This window comes from Dromaius novaehollandiae, chromosome 5 (assembly GCF_036370855.1).
Source record: "Dromaius novaehollandiae isolate bDroNov1 chromosome 5, bDroNov1.hap1, whole genome shotgun sequence".
Taxonomy (NCBI): domain Eukaryota; kingdom Metazoa; phylum Chordata; class Aves; order Casuariiformes; family Dromaiidae; genus Dromaius; species Dromaius novaehollandiae.
Genome location: NC_088102.1, coordinates 26,735,349 through 26,754,237, shown reverse-complemented (window position 1 = coordinate 26,754,237; position 18,889 = coordinate 26,735,349). Strand labels below are relative to the sequence as shown.

Here is an 18,889-nt window from a genome sequence, read left to right as displayed (position 1 = left end):
CTGTAGTCACAGGCAACTGCAAAGATAGCTCAGTCCTTGCTCACAGATACATGCAGTTTGCTGTCACTAATAAGCTGGGAAATGGGGATCTGTAACAACTCTCTTCACTTGCTTGTGTGATGTGAGCAGACCTGGTGCTTTGTGGGAGGGAATCAGGGAAAGGTGGGTTTGCTGTAAGGAGAGATGAGTGATTTGCTTCAACATGAAGCAGAACCTGCCCCCAAATTTTTATGTACTCTCCCCACTGCTGTGTAGCAAAAAGACAGACATGGTGCCCTGCAGTTTTCTGTCATTTATTAGAAATGGCCCCTGAGAAACACACCCATGCAAGTTATGCAGCAGTGCCAGGGGCAGCACATGGTCTCTTTCCTGGCAGAAGTGTTCATTGGATCCTGGATCACTCTACACCTCTTCCCCACAGGTGCACCAGGAGAGAAGTCCTTACTGCAAGGGGCATACTTGAGACATTCCCTGTTATCCTCAGGGAAGACAGTCTCACCAAATGCCCCAGCAAGCGCTGACATAAACTCCTTTAGGACTTGACATTCGACATCGGTCAGTCCAAATGTTGCCTGGACAAGAAAAAACACATGGTAATGAATGATTGACAAAGAGTCCAACAGTGATCTGCCAGTAGGACAGGAGCCCTGGTGAGCCGCAGCTGAGCTTTAGTGGGAGTTTGTCAGCGAAGATAAGAGACAATACTGACCTACGCCAGGCATTCAGCTTCAGTTTTTCTTCTTGTTTTGTGACAGTGCTTCTACCTCCAGGTACTGCAGCCCAATCAACATCCCCAGGATAGAGAAACCTGAGAGGGAGAGATGCAGAATGAGTTGTGTAAAAAATGCTGGAAAGGAGACATTCCCACCTCTCCCCTCCCACCATCATCTCCCCATCCCTTAGCTCGTGACTCCATGGCAAGTTTGGGGGGAATGCAGAGCTCTACTTACTTGATACCATGAGGGGTGCCATGACTCCAATTGTCAAGGCTGCAGTGTGGTAAATATAGACTTCGGAGAGGAAGTGAACAAGGGCCATAAAGAAGGTGAAGAGTGTGATGTAATAGAGGCTGTTGGGGAACAGAAAGAAATGCATTATCACACAGCCCATAGCATGGCCACAAGCATGGCAGAGTGGAAAAGGCGTGAACCTGACTTCTGCCCCATCTGTCCTCACTGTGGCAGCAAAGAGTCAGAAAAGCCACCTAACAAAGCTGCTACTCACTTAGCTTTACCAGAAGAGTCCAGCATGATTTCTTGAGTCCAGCGTCCATTTTTAGGGGTGGCTGCGATGTACTTTTATGCATGATCCAGATCTCCCCCCTGTCCCATAACATGGCATTTTACTAGCAGTTCTTCAAAGGAGATGGGCACTTCTTCAGGTAATCTAAGTAGATACCAGAGACCTGAAGGCACGAGGTAGATAAGACATGCCGCAGGTCAGTAAGGGTAGGGAGACCAGTGCAGTTGAGGCACAGCACTAGGCCAAAAGGGTTTCATGCACTTAAGCATTAAGGGGCTCTGAAGATGGAGGGAACTTCTTAGTGCTTTTCAAACATTCCCTTACACAGGTGCCCAGGGTGACATCCAGCTCCCTGGAATTATGCAGACACTCCTATCAAAGAAGGAAGCTGCTCTGAGGGAAAATGGATCTTGTTTTCTGGCCTAGTGAGGTCCAAAAGTTCCCTGGGCAACAGCTGAGAGCAGAATGGGAGCCGCATGTTCAGTGGTGCATTGAAAGTCACAGCCATTATCTGTTTTGAATGTAAATAAAGAGGACAAAGCAAGGGTAGGGCACATGTGAAGCGAGAAGCATGTGCACACACAGAAGGAGGGTGAGAACTGGAGGGCTGAGGAACGGCACCCTATATAACTGTGCAGGACTTGGCTGTCTCCAGGCTCCAGCACCCAGGAATTCTTCCTACCTAAGCTCTGCTACCCTCTAGGGGCCAGAGCTGTAGAGAGCAGGTCCAACAGCTCCAAGATACAAAATCCTTTTAAGAAACAATAGCCTTTATGGTAATTGGTACTGCTTCCATCCCCTAAGCCACAGACACACCAAATAACTTGGGTCCTGTACCTCTTTACCACAGACAAACCTAGTCAATCCAAGAACATGCTGCCAGGGACATAATAACTTTTTCTGTGTGGGGGACTCTCTCCTGAGGAATTCTGGATATGAGCCTGTGAGGGCAGGGAGAGAAAGATAATGCTTATCAGGCCAGTATGGCTCCCAACTGATGGGATTACAGTCACAGAAAACTGCTGGAAGCATTTAACAGCAGGTTCTAGCAACCTCTAGCACAGGCTTTGTTTACCACAGACCCGAATAGAGTCACTGTGCTTAGAAATCCCTTTCAGCAGTATTACTGTTACCACAAAGAGAAACAGCCTGCCTCCCAATGTATCTGGCACAGGAACGGGGGGCACCTCAGGCCAGAGATACACTATCCTCATCCCCAGACAACCCACTGCCTTCTTCCATGTGCTCTAAACACCCACTGCAAGGGGCCACTCAACCTGCTGCATAGTCTTTAACCGAGCTGTCACAGGAAAAGAGGTACCAGGTATCCGTCTGATCACAGTGTTGCCAAATGCTTCACGTCAACATAGCAGCAATACCACCAAGAGATGCTTTCCAAACTGGAGCTCAGAAGTCTGTGACACAGAAAGTTCTCAGATCTATCAATTTCTGCCAGAGCTAAGAAACAGAGCTCAAATGAGCAGGCCCTCCCCCAAGGGAGCAGCAGTTAATACACAGATCTTCCACTGTGATTAAGTGTTTTTCAGAGGAACACTTTCACCCTTAAAGAAAGTTCAGGAACAGCTTTTGATTCCACACCTCATCTGAGCTGCCCTCTAAGATAACTGTTCAGGTTGTGACTAGCAGGCAAAATGAAGGATTACTCTCATGATCCTTTACGTACGTCTTATTACGGATGTCAATAGCACAGAGACAGCGAATCACTGATGACAGCAGGGTCCAGATGCCAAAGGTCCGAGCCTGGAGCCCATTCACTGTGAAAAGAAGTGGGGAGAAAAATGAGGACCAAGAATACTCCTGCTTGCTGACCCACCCCAGCCCCAGCCTGTGCCAACAAATGGAGAGAGAGGGAAAGCGAGGGCAGTCCCAAGGACAGTGTGCACTGGGGAACGGCAAGGCATTCCAGGTGGGCAAAAGGCTTCGGCATGAGCATTCCTGTAGCTGTGCCGAAACATAAAGCTACACACGTAAAGGACAGGAGGGGACCGTGTCTGGCTGCACACAGACATCCCCAGGGTAACATCGCTGTTTGTGTTGTGCTCTCTGCCGCCTAGAGCTGCAGAAGGGCAGCAGCCTGGAGGGCTTATTGGCAGAGCTGTATTGGTCCCCCATGGGGTCACACACGAGGGTGGGTGGTCCAAAACCACAGACGATGCAGGACACTCCTGAGGGGCCACGGGGGGGGGGGCGGGCCGCGCTGCCGGCTCCCGCCGTGGGGGCTCAGGCAGGGCCGCGCCGAAGGCGCCTTCCCGGCCCGCGCGGCGGGGGAGCCTTACCGAGGCCGGGGGTGCTGGTGTAGAGCTTCTCCGAGAGGAAGCTGTGGTCGCGGAAGCTCTGCAGCGTGTTCCCGGCGGCAATGACCGACACCATCACCAGCCAGCTGCGCAGCACGTTCAGGAACCGGCTCATCCTCCCGACCGGCACGGAGCCTGCCGCAAGGACGAAGGCGGGGTCACCGCCGGCGCCGCCCGCTCCCGGCCGCGCCGCCCCCCGGGACCAGGGCCGGGACCCCGGGGCCGGGTCCCGCTTCGCCCCCCGCCCTGGGCGGCCTCCTCCCTCCCGCCCGCGGGCTGCTGCCGCCGCCCGGCTCCGCGCCTCACCGCCGCCACCACCGCCCCGCGCTCCGATTGGCCGCGGGCGCGCCGCTCCGGCGCGCGGGCCGCCGCCTCCAATCGAATCCCTCACCGCCCAGGGGGGTGGTGGGGAGGCCCCGCCCCTCTCTGTGGCCCCGCCCCGGGCGACCGCCACGCTGGGGGAGGCGGAGGTGGTGGCGGCAGGCTGCCCGCCGCGCCTGTGCACTGCGGGGAGCTGCCAGCGCCTGCGCAGTGGGGGCGCGCGGGGCGGGTGCGTTGCCCGTTGGTTGTTGTAGTAACGAGGAAGCGGCGGGAGGGGCTGCGGCTGCCGGGCGCTGCGTCCGCCCGCCCCCGGCCCGGCCCGGCCGGGGCGATGAGGGAGCAGGTACAGGCGCCGGAGGCGCGAGGCAGCGCGTGTGCCGGGGGAGGGTGGCTGGCCGGGGCCGGCCCGCGGGAGCCCTCGCTCCTCCTCCGGCCGCCGCAGGCCCCCGGGCCCGCCGCCGCGGGGAGCGCGGGCCGGAGCCGCCCGTCCGTGCGTGGCCGGCGGCGGCGGTTCTTCCTGGGCTGGCGGAGCCCCCACCGCGCCGCGGCTGACGCCGGCGTCGAGGGGCCGCCCGGGGCAGGGCAGGGCGGCGGTGCGGGGCTGGGCTGGGCCGGGCCAGCCTGGTGCGGCGCTGCGGCCGGAGGCAGGGAGGAAAGTGCCTGAGCGGCTCCCGCGGGCAGGTGGGGAACAACCGGCGGAAGGCGACGCTTCCTCCTCCGTCCTGCGGGCCGGGAGGTGGTTTATGGCCTGTAACAAGCTTGCGGATACCCTCGTGAGAAATGGGTGTTGGCAGGAGGTGGGAGTTAAGTTGCCTTGTTTCTTTGGCTGTGCTGGTCAGCTATGCATTTGTGCTTTTAATCCTTATTATAGGTAACTGCTCTTGCTAGGTGCCTTGAATCTGCAAGAAAGGATCTCTGAGGCCACAGAGGCTGGGCTGCATGAAAACTCCCAGAGGAAATGCCAGTTGGGATGGCTCGGGATCTGGAGGAAACTTGCTCATCTTCAGAAGAGGAGGAGGTTGTAGATGGGCTGGAGTAAGTAGAGCAAAAAAAAAAAAAAAAAAAAAGCCTCAACAGTTTCCATCTCTCTGTGCTTCCTACAGGATTTGTGCTAATCTGAAAAGACAGCTGCCTTCCTTGCTTTGAAGAGAGGATGGGTGGTACGGGCCTCAAGCCTGTAGGCAGACTCCCCACTCTTGTAGCCTAAAAGACCACCATATTCTTCAGGATTGGGGATGCTGCTCTTGGCTACTCTGAAATCCATTTTCTTTGATCTCTTGCTGTCCTGTTCTGAAGTTGGACGCTTTCTTGATGACACTTAAGAAAAATAAGCGATTCATGTATTTTATGTTATTTTAAGCTTTTACTTTGGCTGCAGAGAGGAGAAATGTGCTTTACTCGACAGTGGCTTCATATGCAATGTTTTATGTCCTTTTTTAAAAACCGTCTTGTGAGAAGCTGGAGTAGGTATTAGTTGCTAGTGTACATTTATCCCATCTTAGCTTGGTATCTTCTTTGTCCTTGTTTCTGATGGACTCATTCTCTTTCTTTTTCCCAGAGCGGAATCGTTTTCTGTTTCAGCTGAACCTAATTAATATGGCCTGTTTGTTCTTTTCTGCATCTGGGCACTCAGTCACAGTAATCAGCCAAACAGCAGTGCTTCAGGCTCTTTAGAGGTTCAAGTTATCAGTTGCTTCATACCAAGTAGTTGGTTCACACTTGCCAGGATCTTGTGGATATATAGGCCCAAAGCTGCCTTTAGCCAGAATGTAATTGTAACTGTGTGTCTGTATCAAGGGACCAAGGGTCATGCTAGGAATGACTGACAGTCACCTGAAGGATTGTCTAGCCTTACTGTAAATCCTTGGGGCAGGCTTAATGTAAACTCCCCTCCTGTTGCTTCAGCTCATTTCTCACTTATGTAAGGCTCTGGCCTGCACTGTAAGTGCTGGAATCCTCTTGGGGCACTTCTAGGTTGAACAGCTGATTACACCCAAGTAGTTGATTTCTGAAGGTGGTGGGATCAGATGAGAGTGCTGTGAAGTTAATTTTTATGGGGGATGATGGATAACAACTTGATTAAGAGGAGTAAGACTCCACATAGGTTACTTATTTGTCCTAGCATCAGGACAGGATTGCGCCTTATCTCTGTACCTGTGTTGTAGGTGTAGGATTGAGGGTATGTGGATACCTCTCCCTGTACAGTCATGCTACCAAGTAAGCAGGTCAGCTGCTGCACTTTCTTTTTTGGGTTTTTTTGAGTACTTTTCTCTGGTTAAAAGTGTGATCTTTGAATGTCGGGTTGGCACAGCCGTTCAAAATGATGCAGTCTCTTATCTCAGCATCTGGGAGAGTGACAGAACTCAGTGAGATCACAGAGAGCAGAGATCTTGTTTGGGCTGCAAGTCACCGGGTCAGGACGAGGGAACTGTGTGAGGTTGCTGCTCTGAGTCTAAGGAACTGCTCTGGAAACAGGGTTTTCTTTGGATTTTGGGAGGGGCTTGTTTCTTTGGTTTATTTTTACCTAAAGAGTGCCTGCCCTTGGGCACTTATTTTCCACGTTTATTTTTGCATTTGTTATTTCGGGGGAAAGGAAACAGTCATTCTGGTGATTTCTTTGTGTAGATCACTATCCAGGGGAATTATGTTGTATTGCTTAAGTACCTTTTTGGAATGGATCTGAAGTGGGGTTTGAAGGCTCGGAGGCTGTTTATCCCCTCCTGCTACATTTAATCCATTTTATAACTTGAATGTTCTTTTGTAGACATCAGTGGTGAACACTTCCATGGCCCACTACTTGGTACCTGCAAACAGACCACAGTGCTTGTGCTGGGACTGCAGCTGGGATTTTAAATATATTTGTCTCCAGACTTAGTGAATCACAGTTTAGTAATGCAGGTTTAGCAAACTAGCCTGTATCTGCTGCAGCCTTGCCAGCTCAGACCTATTGCTTTAGCATCATCTGATGAATATGTTAGAAAATCAGGAAGTGTTTGGAAGTACGTTCTGTAGTTTCTCCAGCTCTTTGCCAGACAACGATCTTGCATATTCTATAAACAAATGTTTCTGTGTACCTCTGTGCCAGTCTTTCCCTTTCTTCTTGTCCCTGTAGATACAGATGTGTCTCTCCACCCTATTGTCTCTGGTTTTTGTTAACATTTTCATATTCCATTTCCTTGAGTGGTGAGTAATAAGCAGTCTGAGTTTTATTTGCTTAGGCAGCTTGACAGGTTTGCTTTGTCGTCGCAGGGCTTTACATAATAGCTTTTTTTTCTTTTTTGTGTGTCCTTAATTCCTCTAACTGAGGAGGTGATGCAGTGTAGCCTTGTTATTTTGGACAACGTGGATCACCGTATCTTGGAACCCATAGCCACCAGAAGTGGCTAGCTGGGGACATCACCGTTGAATTCTGGGCTTGCGTCCCACTGCATTTGGCATGAATTAAAAGGAAGAATGCACAAATTCATCCTCTGTGCTGAGCCAAGTACGTTCTAGTCTGACAGTCTCTGCATGAGTGCCCCTTTGCTCACTTCAGTGTTCAGGCTTACCACTAGGCAGCATGCTCTGATTTGCAGTTCTTGAGTGGGAATTGGAATCTGTGTTGTGGGGTCTGGGAATGTGGATATGGATAATTGTGATCTATCCTGAAATGCAGATCTTGTTTTCCTGTAGGCAATGAATTCAGAGAACAGTAGCTGTGAAAAATTATGGGATTTCTCTCAAATTATGGTCAATAAAATCAATACAAATTAAACAAAAATACGACTTAAAATGGTGAGACCAATGCAAAAACAGGAAGATCTGGAAGATTCCCTGAATAGCTGAGTACCAAAGTGCCTAGCCTGTATTTGACTGTGTCCTGCCTACAGGTGAAGTGGGCAAGCATGGGCAAGTAAGGGAATTGCTGCACCCTCATTGTGAGTAACTGCTGTGTGCATGTGAGGCTCAGCTGCTGGTTACGCTAACTATCTTGCCATTGCAGGGATCATCCGTGCATCAAGTGGACTGGTGGCTGCAGGCGTATCCCCATCTTGGTGTTTCATGCTGAAGCCATTCTGACTAATGACAGCTACCTCCGTCTAATTGGAGGTGGGTGCAACTCTTGGTCCGAGGGTATGAGGCAAAAGTCTGTTATCTGGAGGTTCCCTTCCTTTGTCATGGGAAAGAAGAGATGCTAAGAAGGAGATTACATCGAGTTTGAGGATTAACTATTGTCTTTAAATGCCTCTGAGCACAGAGATGTTAAGAAATCATTGGTCAGTTGGTGGATGTTTATCACGTATTTGGGTTGTGATGAGTGTCTGTCTTTGTCCCTCCCTTGGGTCTTGTGTCTAGAATTGGAACTGTCTGCCCGTGTGTCAGTGAGGAGGCCATGGCAGAACTTAGGAGCAGAAGAGAAATTCACTAGTCTGTAGCAGAGAACTTAATTGCTCCAGAGAGTTTCTGGAGGGTTTCATGAGGAAATGTACCAGGAAGCCCCACAGTGGTGTAAAAACAGTCATGAGCTTTAATAACAAATCTCTGCACCTACAGCCTCACAACTCAGAGTAAGTGCATAAGCAAGTGTGTTGCTGCTATGGCAGCATTGGGATCAGGAGACCAAAGCTGTCTAGCGTCAAATAAAGGAGAGCTGCTTAAATAAGAGGCGCAGAGCTGTAAACAGTCATTCCAGATTGCGAGAGCTAGGACTTACGGGTGTGTACAGCTGGGAGCTCGTTCTGGATGTGCTGAGTTGGGGAAAAGCTAAAATCCACTCAGCTTCTTTTTGTGAAGATGCTGACACTTGTTTCTTCTCTTGCTTCTCCCTTTCTTAGGTAATTGGTGCCCTCATTTCTAATATCCTAACCAAGCAGAAATGCTTGTGGCTCATTTGGGTAAGGGGTGGAGAAGATGATTTGTGTGTGTGAAAACTTCTGATCCTTTTGACCTGAGTTAGAAATGTACTTGAATGGTGGCAGAAGCTGATGGTAATTCTAACTTTTGTCCTAACTGAAATGTGGTATCTTTGTTGCTTTTTCTCAAGGGAGAGAGAGAGAGAAAATGAATGTGGTTTAACAAGTTCTTTCCTGGATAGTACAACTTCTTAAATTTCCTGTAAAGCTTTGTCTAGTCCCAGATGATGATACTTCTCTGTCTTTTCCTTAGAGACTCATTTTTATTGTTGAACATTTTCCCAAGGTTTCATCTGATTTTTCGTCTCTCTCTTCCTAGTTTGAATCAGTTAATAAAGTGCCTTTTTCAAGTGATTTTTGTATTCTAGCTTCATGATTTCTGCCTCTGTCTTCTCTGAACTGTTTTTTTGATTAAACAATCCTTTCATGACAGCTGACCTCTTACCTTGCTACTCTGTTCCAGGTTTTTATTTCTTGTACCTCCAATGTTGCTTACTGCTTTTGATTGTGTGACTTCATACTTAGATAGTGACTTTTTTTTCCCCACTTAATAGTTGTCGCGTTTACTTTTTCCTACTTTTTTTTTATTTGCAGCTATTTGTTTGGAGACTGGTACAGGTGAATGTGATGTGAACAAAGGAATGGTAGTGTTTTATTGTGGGCTTTCAAGGTGTTAAAAGTGGTTATTTTAGCTAGTCATGTTAATGAGGGGCATATGACATGATTGCTCTTGGCTAGGAATACCAATCTTGAGAAGAAAGAGCTGGAGTTGTGTTTAGGGTGTTATAAAGCAGGTTATGAAGAGCTATTTAAAAAAAAAAAAAACCTAGGCATTTGTTAGGATGTTCTGTGTTTTATTATGACTCCATAGGCTTCAGTGAAGCAGAAGTCTGACACCTGAAGACTGGTGTAAGTCAGTGTGATGCCATCATGAGTTAATGCCCCCAGAGAAGATCAGGCATTTCCTGTCACCCTTTGCCTTGTTATGTGCTATTACTGTCAGGGCACTCCACTGTGGATTAAGTGCAGCTATACTGTGCTGAGCACTGTGGTGCTGTTCTTTCTCCTTTGGTAGCATAAGTAACTTTGTTTTTTCTAGGTGCAGGCTCTAATATTGTGCCTCTTGCCGTGCTTTCTTAACAGAACATTATCACTTATCCTATAAGATTGTGAGAACAGACAGCCGCCTGGTCCGAAGCATTCTGACTGCCCATGGATTCCATGAGGTGAGTGCAACAAAATTCAGAGTACTAACAGGTTGGCAAGCTGCATATATGTGCTTGGTTGAATGTCTCTTTTTCGTTCATTTTTTTAATTTTTTTAATTTATGCTGCAGAGTCAGAATTGGGAAACTTTGGACCCTCTGAGTTTTCACATATTCTGCTAGCTGGATAAGGAATACTTCATGATTTTGCTCTTTTAAAGGAGTACCTTTTAGTCTAAAGTCTGCGAAGTTGGGGCAAAGAGCTATCAAAGTAAAGGTTATGATGTTTCTCATCTTGCCTTTAGAGCCTCAACTCCACCCTTGGGAAGTTCTGAAGGATTTTCATCTCATCCTAGGCGAGCTCTTAGAAGCATTGTTGTAGTGTCTTATGTTTCTCTTTTAGCATGTGTCTTGCTCTAGAGAACATCCTATCTGCAGCTAATGACAGTTTCAGATGTATATGTATGGTGGAAATTCTTCTGAATTAGGCAAAACTCAAGGAATCAGTCTCTCAGGTTTCCAGAAGAAATCTAGAATGCTTTATAAATTGGATTTAGATGATCTACGAAAAGAGCAAATCCACAAGCTGTATGTATGAGAAAATATGACATGCTTATTTCTCAGCAACTCTGTAGAGTTGCTTAGCGCAATTACAGCTAGACTCCTGTCCTAATATTAGAAAGGGATAGAGGAAATTTTCTTAAACTAGAATTGCTCTGCACCTACACCTGCTCTATACCTGTAGATGTAAAGGCACAGTCGGTAGGAAAAGCAGTGGTGCTTCTCACTAGTTCCCTGGTTTTGTTTTATTTTATCTTTTCAGGTGCACCCCAATAGCAGTGATTATAATCTCATGTGGACAGGATCACATTTGAAGCCCTACTTGCTGCGTTCCCTTACAGATATTCAGAAAGTCAATCATTTCCCTAGGTAAGGCCAGGATGTCAGGTTTTGCTGAATGTCTTTGTCATGATTTGCAGAAATCTGAGTGTAGATAGCTCAAAAAAAAAAAAAGTGTGCATGATACTTTAAAGTCACAGAGCACTGGGCCTGTGCTTTGTGCTGTCTTCATTCAAAACAGTCTTAGGGGATTTGGGGAAGATGGCATGTGATTTGAAGTGCTTGTCTCTAGCTCAAATACTAGATTTTTGTTCTTTACTTGGGGGTGTAAATGAAACATTTGGGGGCTCTGTGTTGTTACTTATGGAGATAGTCATCTGTCACCTGCTAAAGTTTACAAACACCATTATAACACACTTTGTTGTGCTTCAGTCTGCCTTGGGAAGTCTGTAGGAACCTTGCAGGAATAGCAAGAGGCACTGCAAATGAGGATGGATATTAATAGGGCCTTAGGGCAGAGAGACAGCAAAACAGAAGAGTGATTGTTGCAGGTTAGGTTTGAGACATCTGCCAGGGTTACAGGTACTTTAATAACTAGAACAATGGGTTGCTGGAATGTATTTTTCATGGAAAAAAATAGACACAGTCTCTGTTTTTGGGACTTCAGGTCATATGAACTGACAAGAAAAGATAGACTGTACAGAAATGTCAGTCGTATGCAGCAGACCCATGGATTCAAGACGTTCCACATCTTACCTCAGACCTTTATCCTCCCAGCAGAGTACCAAGAGTTCTGCAGTAAGTGACTGGCTGATGATGCCCAGCCTAAAGCAAAACAACTGGGGGTGGTGGGGATTACTTTTAATATCCCAGCTTGTTGTTGCCAGTGGTTGAGGCAACAAAATAGGAGGAAATTAGAAGTACAGTGGAAGAGACTTGCATCATTTCTTTATATCATTTCTGCTCTTCTGTATGCTCCATGCCTGCATAAGTTCTTGGCTTCATAATATCCCTGACTAATACCTGAGAGTACTGAAGAGAGAAATGCCAAGAGGAGGCGTAGGGCAGAGAAAAGAATCTGTCAGTGCAGCTGGAGGGGCTTGAGGGAGGGCCCATAATAATAGCAGTGAGTCTCAAGGAGTTTAAAAAAAAGGAGACTGTAATCTCCTCCTGGAGTTATCTAAAGCTTTTACTGTAAGCAACGTTCTTGCTGCTCTGTAAATAAATAAAATGGAAGATGTTTCACATTTGTGCTGTTTTTCTTTTAACCAGATACGTATTCTAAAGACAGGGGACCATGGATAGTGAAGCCTGTGGCCTCTTCCAGGGGTCGAGGTGTCTACCTTATCAACAATGTAAGTGTTTGGCAAAATGACTGCTCTTGAGTAACACTGTCTGCAAAACCATGCCAGCTTCCAGGCAGGTGGCATGGAACATCTAACCACATATTGGCACTGCTCTGGACTTCAGCAGCACTTTAATGCCTTAACATTCATGAGCAGATGGTCAAGCCTGCCCTGCTCTATACTGCATAACCAAGCTATTTCTCTATTTGCTGTGCTTGCCTTGCAACACATACTCCTTTCAAGTCTTAGCTTATGAGGAACCAGTTCATATTCCCTGAGACGGTTTTGGAAGCTGTGCATCTTCATGCTCTCCTGTAGCCGATGGTAGGCTGGCCTGGGGAAGATTCCCAGAAAGTTGTACAGGTTCTCTCTCTCTCCCCCTTTTTTATTTTATTTTATTATTTTTTTTAAATGTGTTTTCTGTTAAATTTGTTGAGGAGGGAAAGGGAAAACTCTCTTTGGTTGTTTTTCCTGTGCAATCCAAACAGTCCCAATGTGGCCCCCTGGGAATAAGAGCATTTAAAATAAAGTCCTATGTGAAATGAAGTCCCATGTTATACAGAAAATATGTTTGAATCCTACAGAGTTTTGTTATCTGAACACTAGTGTGCCTTTACGGAGATGTGATGAGAATGACTCTTTGAATTTAATTTGCTGGTTACAGTGTTGTCTGTCCCCCTTTTTTAGGCTTTGCAGGGAGTTAGGTTGTCATAGGTAACAAATACATCTGGGCGGGAGCCAAAACACATGAGGGGCTTCCAGTAAATATTCCCAGCAGCAAAACTGACTAGTGGGTCATTTTGTTTTCACTCACTCACACCCCTTTATCCTCCCCTGCACTGAAGGGGTCTTGCTGCCTCATCTGTTCTCTACCTGGATCCTTTCCCATAAAATAAGGGAGCAATTCGCCAAGTGTATGAGGTAAGTATTTCCAGAGGTGCACTCAGCTCTTTCTTTGCTTGAAAGAGAGGAACGAGCTCAGGCTTAAATGTGGGCAGTTGGCTGTGAACTGGGGAAAAGACCCCTCTGGGACCAATCTCCATTTGTGTATATTTCTTTCAGAAATATTTCAGCTAGCTTTGCCCAAAGACTTCATTTTCCTTCAGTGTGTTTCCATGAAGAGAGCATCTTCTAGAATCTCATCGCAAAAGAGTTCAAAAATTAAAATTCTCTCAAATTCTTTGGTTCGTAGTAAAACAGGCTGTTAGTTTTCTGTGATGTGCTAATGAAAGTTGAGTTTATTTAATCATGTTGTATATATGTACCCTCTGTGTGGCCTAGGATTCCTTCTTATGCCACTGGTGATATGGCTGAATACATGCCAGATTGAACAGAGGCAGGATGATGCCTTTTTTGGCTCCTTTGCAAACTAGAGTCAAGGAACTGTTTTGCAAATGTGAGTGGTTGAAACTGGTTACAAGGAGAAAGAGACTTGTATACAGCTAAAAGTAAAAGCTGTTGAAAGAGGTTCTATGACTTTGACATGTGCATTGGTCACAGATAGAGCTTTCTATTTGGAGCTCCAAAGCTAGCTACTTCCTAGCACAGTAGCCCCTGCTGTGAGCCGAACCTCAGTAGAAGGTATTTACTTAAGTAGGGGGAATGGTTGGATAGCAGCACTGGATCTAGCTGTAAAGATCACAAGTTGAAGAGTTGTCGTCCTCACTCAGGACTTCCTCACCTGCTGTAGTTATGTACTCCTTCTAATGTCTTCTAGTAAAACCCTCCTTCATGTGTCTAGTTAAACACTGGAGCAGCAAACAGAGTAACAGTTGCTTTTCAGATTTTCTGTCTCTTGCTTCTTTTATGATATTGCTCTGTGGCTGTTAGATCTGCATTCCACTTTAAGGAGCAGATTCAGTGGACAGTTTGCTTTGGAAATGTAATTGTTCCTTCGGCTTCTGGTTAGGATCTAATTACCTTAATAAGTTGTGGTTGACCAGTGTTTTTCTCATCAGACACAGTTGTCAGGCAGAATGGCTTTGGGAGAGAAGGTCTAGAAAGATGGTAGGTTTGATCTAGCTATCATGTTACTCCACGTACACCTGGTTTTCTCACTCTTGAATTCTGTCTTCTGTAGCCAAGCCAGATTGTCCTGGAAGAAAACATCCTGGTTTCTCGTTACATCAGCAACCCCCTGCTCATAGATGGTGAGTGTGCTTAGGAATTGCTGCTCCCTCTCTCTGGTTTCTAGGACCTGGGGATCTCTGCAGCCTTTGCAAGAACTTAGTTAATTATTTGAGTGGTCAGTCTTTCTCCAGTACCATGAAAATGTGACTAGAAAATTCCTTAAAACCAGGAAGCTTTTCAACTGGGAAAGCTTCTGACGCCCCATGTCAGCAACAGGATTATTTACTCCTCCTCCTGCTCTTAAGGTCTGCTGTTTTTTCTTTCTTCCCCCCACCCCCTCAACTGGATATAATGTCTGAAAGATATTTACAAGCACTGACTCTTGGCAACTCTATTTCAGATTTCAAATTTGATGTGCGCCTCTATGTTCTGGTTACATCCTATGATCCACTGGTCATTTATCTCTATGAGGAAGGATTGGCCAGGTAGGGGGAGTTTCTTCCTATTCTAAAGTCCTGAAGAGTCTTGTATGTCTTTTGATTATACTTTAAACGGAATCTAGAGCGTGTGGTGTCCACTTGCACAAAAAGTGGAACTATATGCCCAAGACACTGAAGTGTTACTAATAGATGCAGTAAATAGTTATCCTTTCCTTCAAATTGCATCCTATCTTATAATTCTTTGTGAGAGGTAGCTAGTATATGGAGACTAACTGTGGCCCTAGAGGTCTTCATGCTGCTCTGTAATAATCAGCAATACCAGTCTTAGTGTACAAATGTGGAATGGTGTAGAGGGAATAGCTGAGCTGTTATCTCTTGTCAAAGGACAGTCCTGAGTCTGGAGAGTGACTCTGTAGTTCTGTTACTGAACTTGACTCCTCACTGAGTAACTTCAGCTGTAGCTTCCACCACAGCTAATGGCTTGCGATGAGTGTTGTGGCTGAATGTTTTATAATGATAGGTATGAATTTATACAGCCAATATCCTTAATGACTTTTCAACTTTTCCCTTCTTCGGAGTTAGTATGTTTGTGTAGCAAGTGCTGGCAAGCCCTCGTTGGAGGACAGGACTCTCAGGTGTGAACAGAGGTGACAGAAAACTTGCGAGAGGGACTCTGCTGTGTGTCCTCCAGATGGCACTAGTGGTCTTTAATTTTAGCGATTTGGGTTTTTCACATACCCTGGATTTGCAAGTTCAGACATTTGGAGAGGGGTAAGGATCCTGGAGCTACTGGTTTCTGGCTTCCTGTTTGTCTCTTTGGCCTTCCATTTAACAGTGTGGTGTTAAATGCTGAGAGAGACTCCTTTATTGTCTTACACAGTGTAACACTTTGGTTTAAAGCTGGGATAAAACTTTAGTTCTGCAAGGGAAGAACGCCTTAGCCTCTGAGAGAGGAAGCTGTTTTTCATTCTTCATTATAATAAAAGAAGTGTTTAAAAACAGAAGCACAGTGGAGCAAGGTATTGAGAGGTAAAGTAGGGACCTGTAGGCAAGGAGGTTGTTAAAGTAGTCTTAAGGGGAAACCCACATGCAGAACAAAGGAATCTGGTCCATTAATGGACCTCCATTAGTGCTTGTATGGAGCTGTGGTGATTTTCATGTTCCGAGTTTGCTTTCTAAAAGTGTAGATAGTCTCTAAAATGTAGTCGGGCTGACCTTTTCTGGGTTGTCCTTTTGAAATGTTCTTTTTTTCCCTAATTTCTTTTGTAGTTTGTTGAAAGATAATGTTCCCCTCTGGTGTTATGCTTTGACTATTCCAAACAGAAGAAGAGCTTGACTGTTTCAGTCAAGTTGGTGATCTCTACCAGAAAAGGAGTGCTATCAGGAAACCATAAGATGTAGTAATTTTCTTGAAAGTGATGGGGCTCGATGTTACACACATTTGTGACTTGATATTTGACTAGATACGTCCTTAGGCCCGGTTTCTGTTGGCACAGCTAGACTTGTCATGACGTGATCTAGAGTGGAATTTGAGGCCTCAGTGCTGAGGAGAAGAAAGGAATTAGCTGTGCAAGCCTGTGTTACTTGTGTTTCCCTTTTCATGTGAAAGGGAGAAGAAAAAATTTCCTTTGACAGAAGTGAAGGAGATCTGAAGGGTATCTATCCTGGGGCGTGTAACAGAGCCTTCAGCTATTGTTGCTTGATCTGTGTTAGAAATTCTGAATAACTGTTTTGTTTGCCTGGCTGAACTTGTCTATTCAATGCAATTTTTGAGGAAGATGTTGAGCATAAATACAAGCTTCTTTCTTTATCCCCTAGAAGAGTATTGAGTAGAACTTAGGAGGTGCTGAGGCTGAGTAGGTTTCTTTGTGGCTGCCTACCTCTTTCCCCCGCTCTCTGCCCCCTGCGAAGAAACTGTATTTTTTGAGGACAGAGCCTTAGGTCAGCAGAGGCAGGTAGCAGACTTATACAGAATTACTAAGAATGGTATCAGTAAATGCGTTCTATCTTTTTATATTTCCTTAGAATACTCTCTTTGTGTCTTGACTGCATCAAACCTCCATTTGCCTATTTTGAGTCTTGTCCACCTCTAGAAAGAATACTGCTAATTGATTTCATTTGGGAGATGTGTTTGGGGTATGTATTGGTCTGTTTTCGCTTTTTCCTTCAGGCTTGAAACAAGGCTGAAGCCGTGCCTAAGGCATGAAGCAGCACTGGGTGACTTAAAACCCTATCTGTTTGATTAAAATTTTTGGTGTCTAACATCTTTCTAATGCATTTAAAAATAGAGATAGACAAAGCATTCTGCCTTGCATCTGATAAACTGGCAAATATTTAGTAACTTCATTCCAGAAAGGACAACTATCATCTAGACTGGTCATCTGCAACTTGCAACCTGTAGAACTTCAGCCAGAATCTTTGCATCACAGCTGTAGCTTTGGATTGACTTAAAGCATATATTCTAGAATGAGAAACAGTCTTGACTAGTTTAGTCCAGGCTTGCCTGAGGGTCTTACTCAATCATCTAATCATATGTTAAAAGCCTATACAGTTTTATTTATTCGTGACTTCTAAAGTCTGTGACTTAGAATATATTTATTGACATAGCTTTTAAATTCCAGTCTAGATATGAGGCACAGTGTTAATAAGTTGCAGTCTTAATTACAAACTGACCTTCAGAAAGTGCTTCTAAAGGTGGCTTACCCAGTAAGTTGTTGTATGGACACAAACAGGTAGAAGTCCCAAGGCTACTCTTCTGGACAATTGAGTTAGTGGATTATGCTATTTTTTGGAAGAGGATCCATATAAGAACAGAATAACATGCCTGACTTGCACTTGAAATGCAACTGAAGAGGACATAGGGCCAGGAATGGCTTATGCTGTCAGTTTTGAACTTCCCCTCATCTCTCTGTCTCTCTCTCTCTGGGTGCAGACATAATGGGGAATCAATGCATGGTGAGAGGGAGTTCATAGTGAAATAGCTCTTTTTATTTTGGGGAGATTTCTGTACAGCCAATTTTTTTTGTCTAAATTATTGGGTTTAGGCAGCCTTATTTCTGAGCCCGAATGGCTGGAAGGGTCCTAGCCAAACAGGAACTTCTCAGTCGGATTTGCACCAAAATTGAGAAATAGATTAATTAAAAAAATGGGGGGGGGAGGGGGAGAGAGTGAGGAGCAAAGCTGAGCTGAAAACCAAGTGTTCCTGTGAAGGGCCCAAGGAGCAGCAGCTGAGAGAGGAGGTTTTCCAGAGTGACACGAGTTCTAGTAATGCTGGAGTAAGCATTTGGGCTTCATAATGCCCAGCTCACTCTGCTCAGCATCTGCAGCGCCTCCTCCTTCAGTAGCCCTGCTTCCTAATTAGCACTGGCTCTGCTGGGATATTTACCTTTTCTGTGCTGGATTCCTGTGGTTTCCAAAGAATTCAGATGCTTGCTGTGAGCCAAGGAATTCACATTATCTCACAGGCTGTGCTGAGGCCAAAGCTTGTTGCAGCAGCCTGGTCCCCCCTCTTTGTAACCCCTGCCTGGCAGGCCTTTGCTTCTTAGGGAATGTAATTCATTTCTGCATGGATGCCTGGGATCAAACTATGATCACTTCACTAGACATTACCTCGCACAGGAGCTAGGGAGCAGTGCTTTTCACTAGACAGCCTCACTGGGCTTTGGACCAGTGGGTACTGTATCAGGCCAAAAGAGTTTCTACTGCTTCCTCACTTTTATTAAGATAACCAGAGTTTGAATCACTCTGGAAAAAGTTTTATGTTTGCTTTTTTTAATAGAAATTTACTGCCCGTTCAGACACTTGTTGCCTCATTTTAGGCTATATATATATATGTGTGTATATGTATAATGTTTTTTAAACCTTGAATTTTCTTATTGCCTAAAATGGGGGAGATGGGCCTCAGGCCATTACTGTTTGTGAGTTACAGGAAAGCCTAATATGGTCCTACATGATGGCATAGTGATGCCCTTAGTTATACCTATTGAATTCCCATGGCAGGCAGCTGGAAACATGTCTGGGTGATAACAAGTGGGCCTACATTAAGGTCCTTGGACTTGGGCTTCTCTTCAAACAATCTCCTCTTGTTGAGCTTCAGCAAAACAGCTCTTTTGGTCAAAAGAGCTGTTTAAATAGGAAAATGGTTCCTTGACCAATATTTGTACATCTTGCAGTGAAGTAGTTAGAACACTACCATAGCACATCACCATCATCCAGTAAA

At 45.7% G+C, this 18,889-nt stretch overlaps 2 protein-coding genes across 14 annotated transcripts in view; one reads left to right on the top strand and one right to left on the bottom strand.

Annotated features, from left to right (window-relative positions):
* Positions 1–277: 277 nt before the first annotated feature.
* Positions 278–3,949, bottom strand: ERG28 (ergosterol biosynthesis 28 homolog). Of its 2 annotated transcripts, XM_064512294.1 has the most exons (6): positions 3,864–3,949; positions 3,540–3,692; positions 2,927–3,017; positions 951–1,069; positions 710–808; positions 278–572 (listed from the first exon to the last, which is right to left on the bottom strand). In XM_064512294.1, exons 2-5 carry the CDS (start codon positions 3,670–3,672, stop codon positions 729–731), a joined length of 423 nt encoding a protein of 140 aa, XP_064368364.1. In that variant the 5' UTR covers positions 3,673–3,692; positions 3,864–3,949; the 3' UTR covers positions 278–572; positions 710–728. The 2 variants fall into 2 exon arrangements, with proteins under 2 accessions (XP_064368364.1, XP_025976242.1); XM_026120457.2 differs by having other exon boundaries at positions 3,540–3,902.
* Positions 3,950–4,011: 62 nt separating this feature from the next.
* TTLL5 (tubulin tyrosine ligase like 5) overlaps positions 4,012–18,889 on the top strand; it is a 134,789-nt gene continuing 119,911 nt past the window's right edge. For 2 of the 12 annotated variants that reach the window (XM_064512285.1, XM_064512289.1), the window contains exons 1-9: positions 4,014–4,221; positions 4,750–4,913; positions 7,861–7,967; positions 9,914–9,996; positions 10,798–10,904; positions 11,482–11,612; positions 12,087–12,169; positions 14,241–14,310; positions 14,631–14,715. In XM_064512285.1, coding sequence (XP_064368355.1) covers positions 4,837–4,913; positions 7,861–7,967; positions 9,914–9,996; positions 10,798–10,904; positions 11,482–11,612; positions 12,087–12,169; positions 14,241–14,310; positions 14,631–14,715 — 743 coding nt within the window. In that variant the 5' untranslated portion in view covers positions 4,014–4,221; positions 4,750–4,836. Of the gene's footprint in view, positions 4,222–4,749; positions 4,914–7,550; positions 7,771–7,860; positions 7,968–8,692; positions 8,846–9,913; positions 9,997–10,797; positions 10,905–11,481; positions 11,613–12,086; positions 12,170–14,240; positions 14,311–14,630; positions 14,716–18,889 lie in introns of those variants that run through there. The other 10 variants (XM_064512287.1, XM_064512282.1, XM_064512291.1 and 7 more) reach the window with 9 other exon arrangements.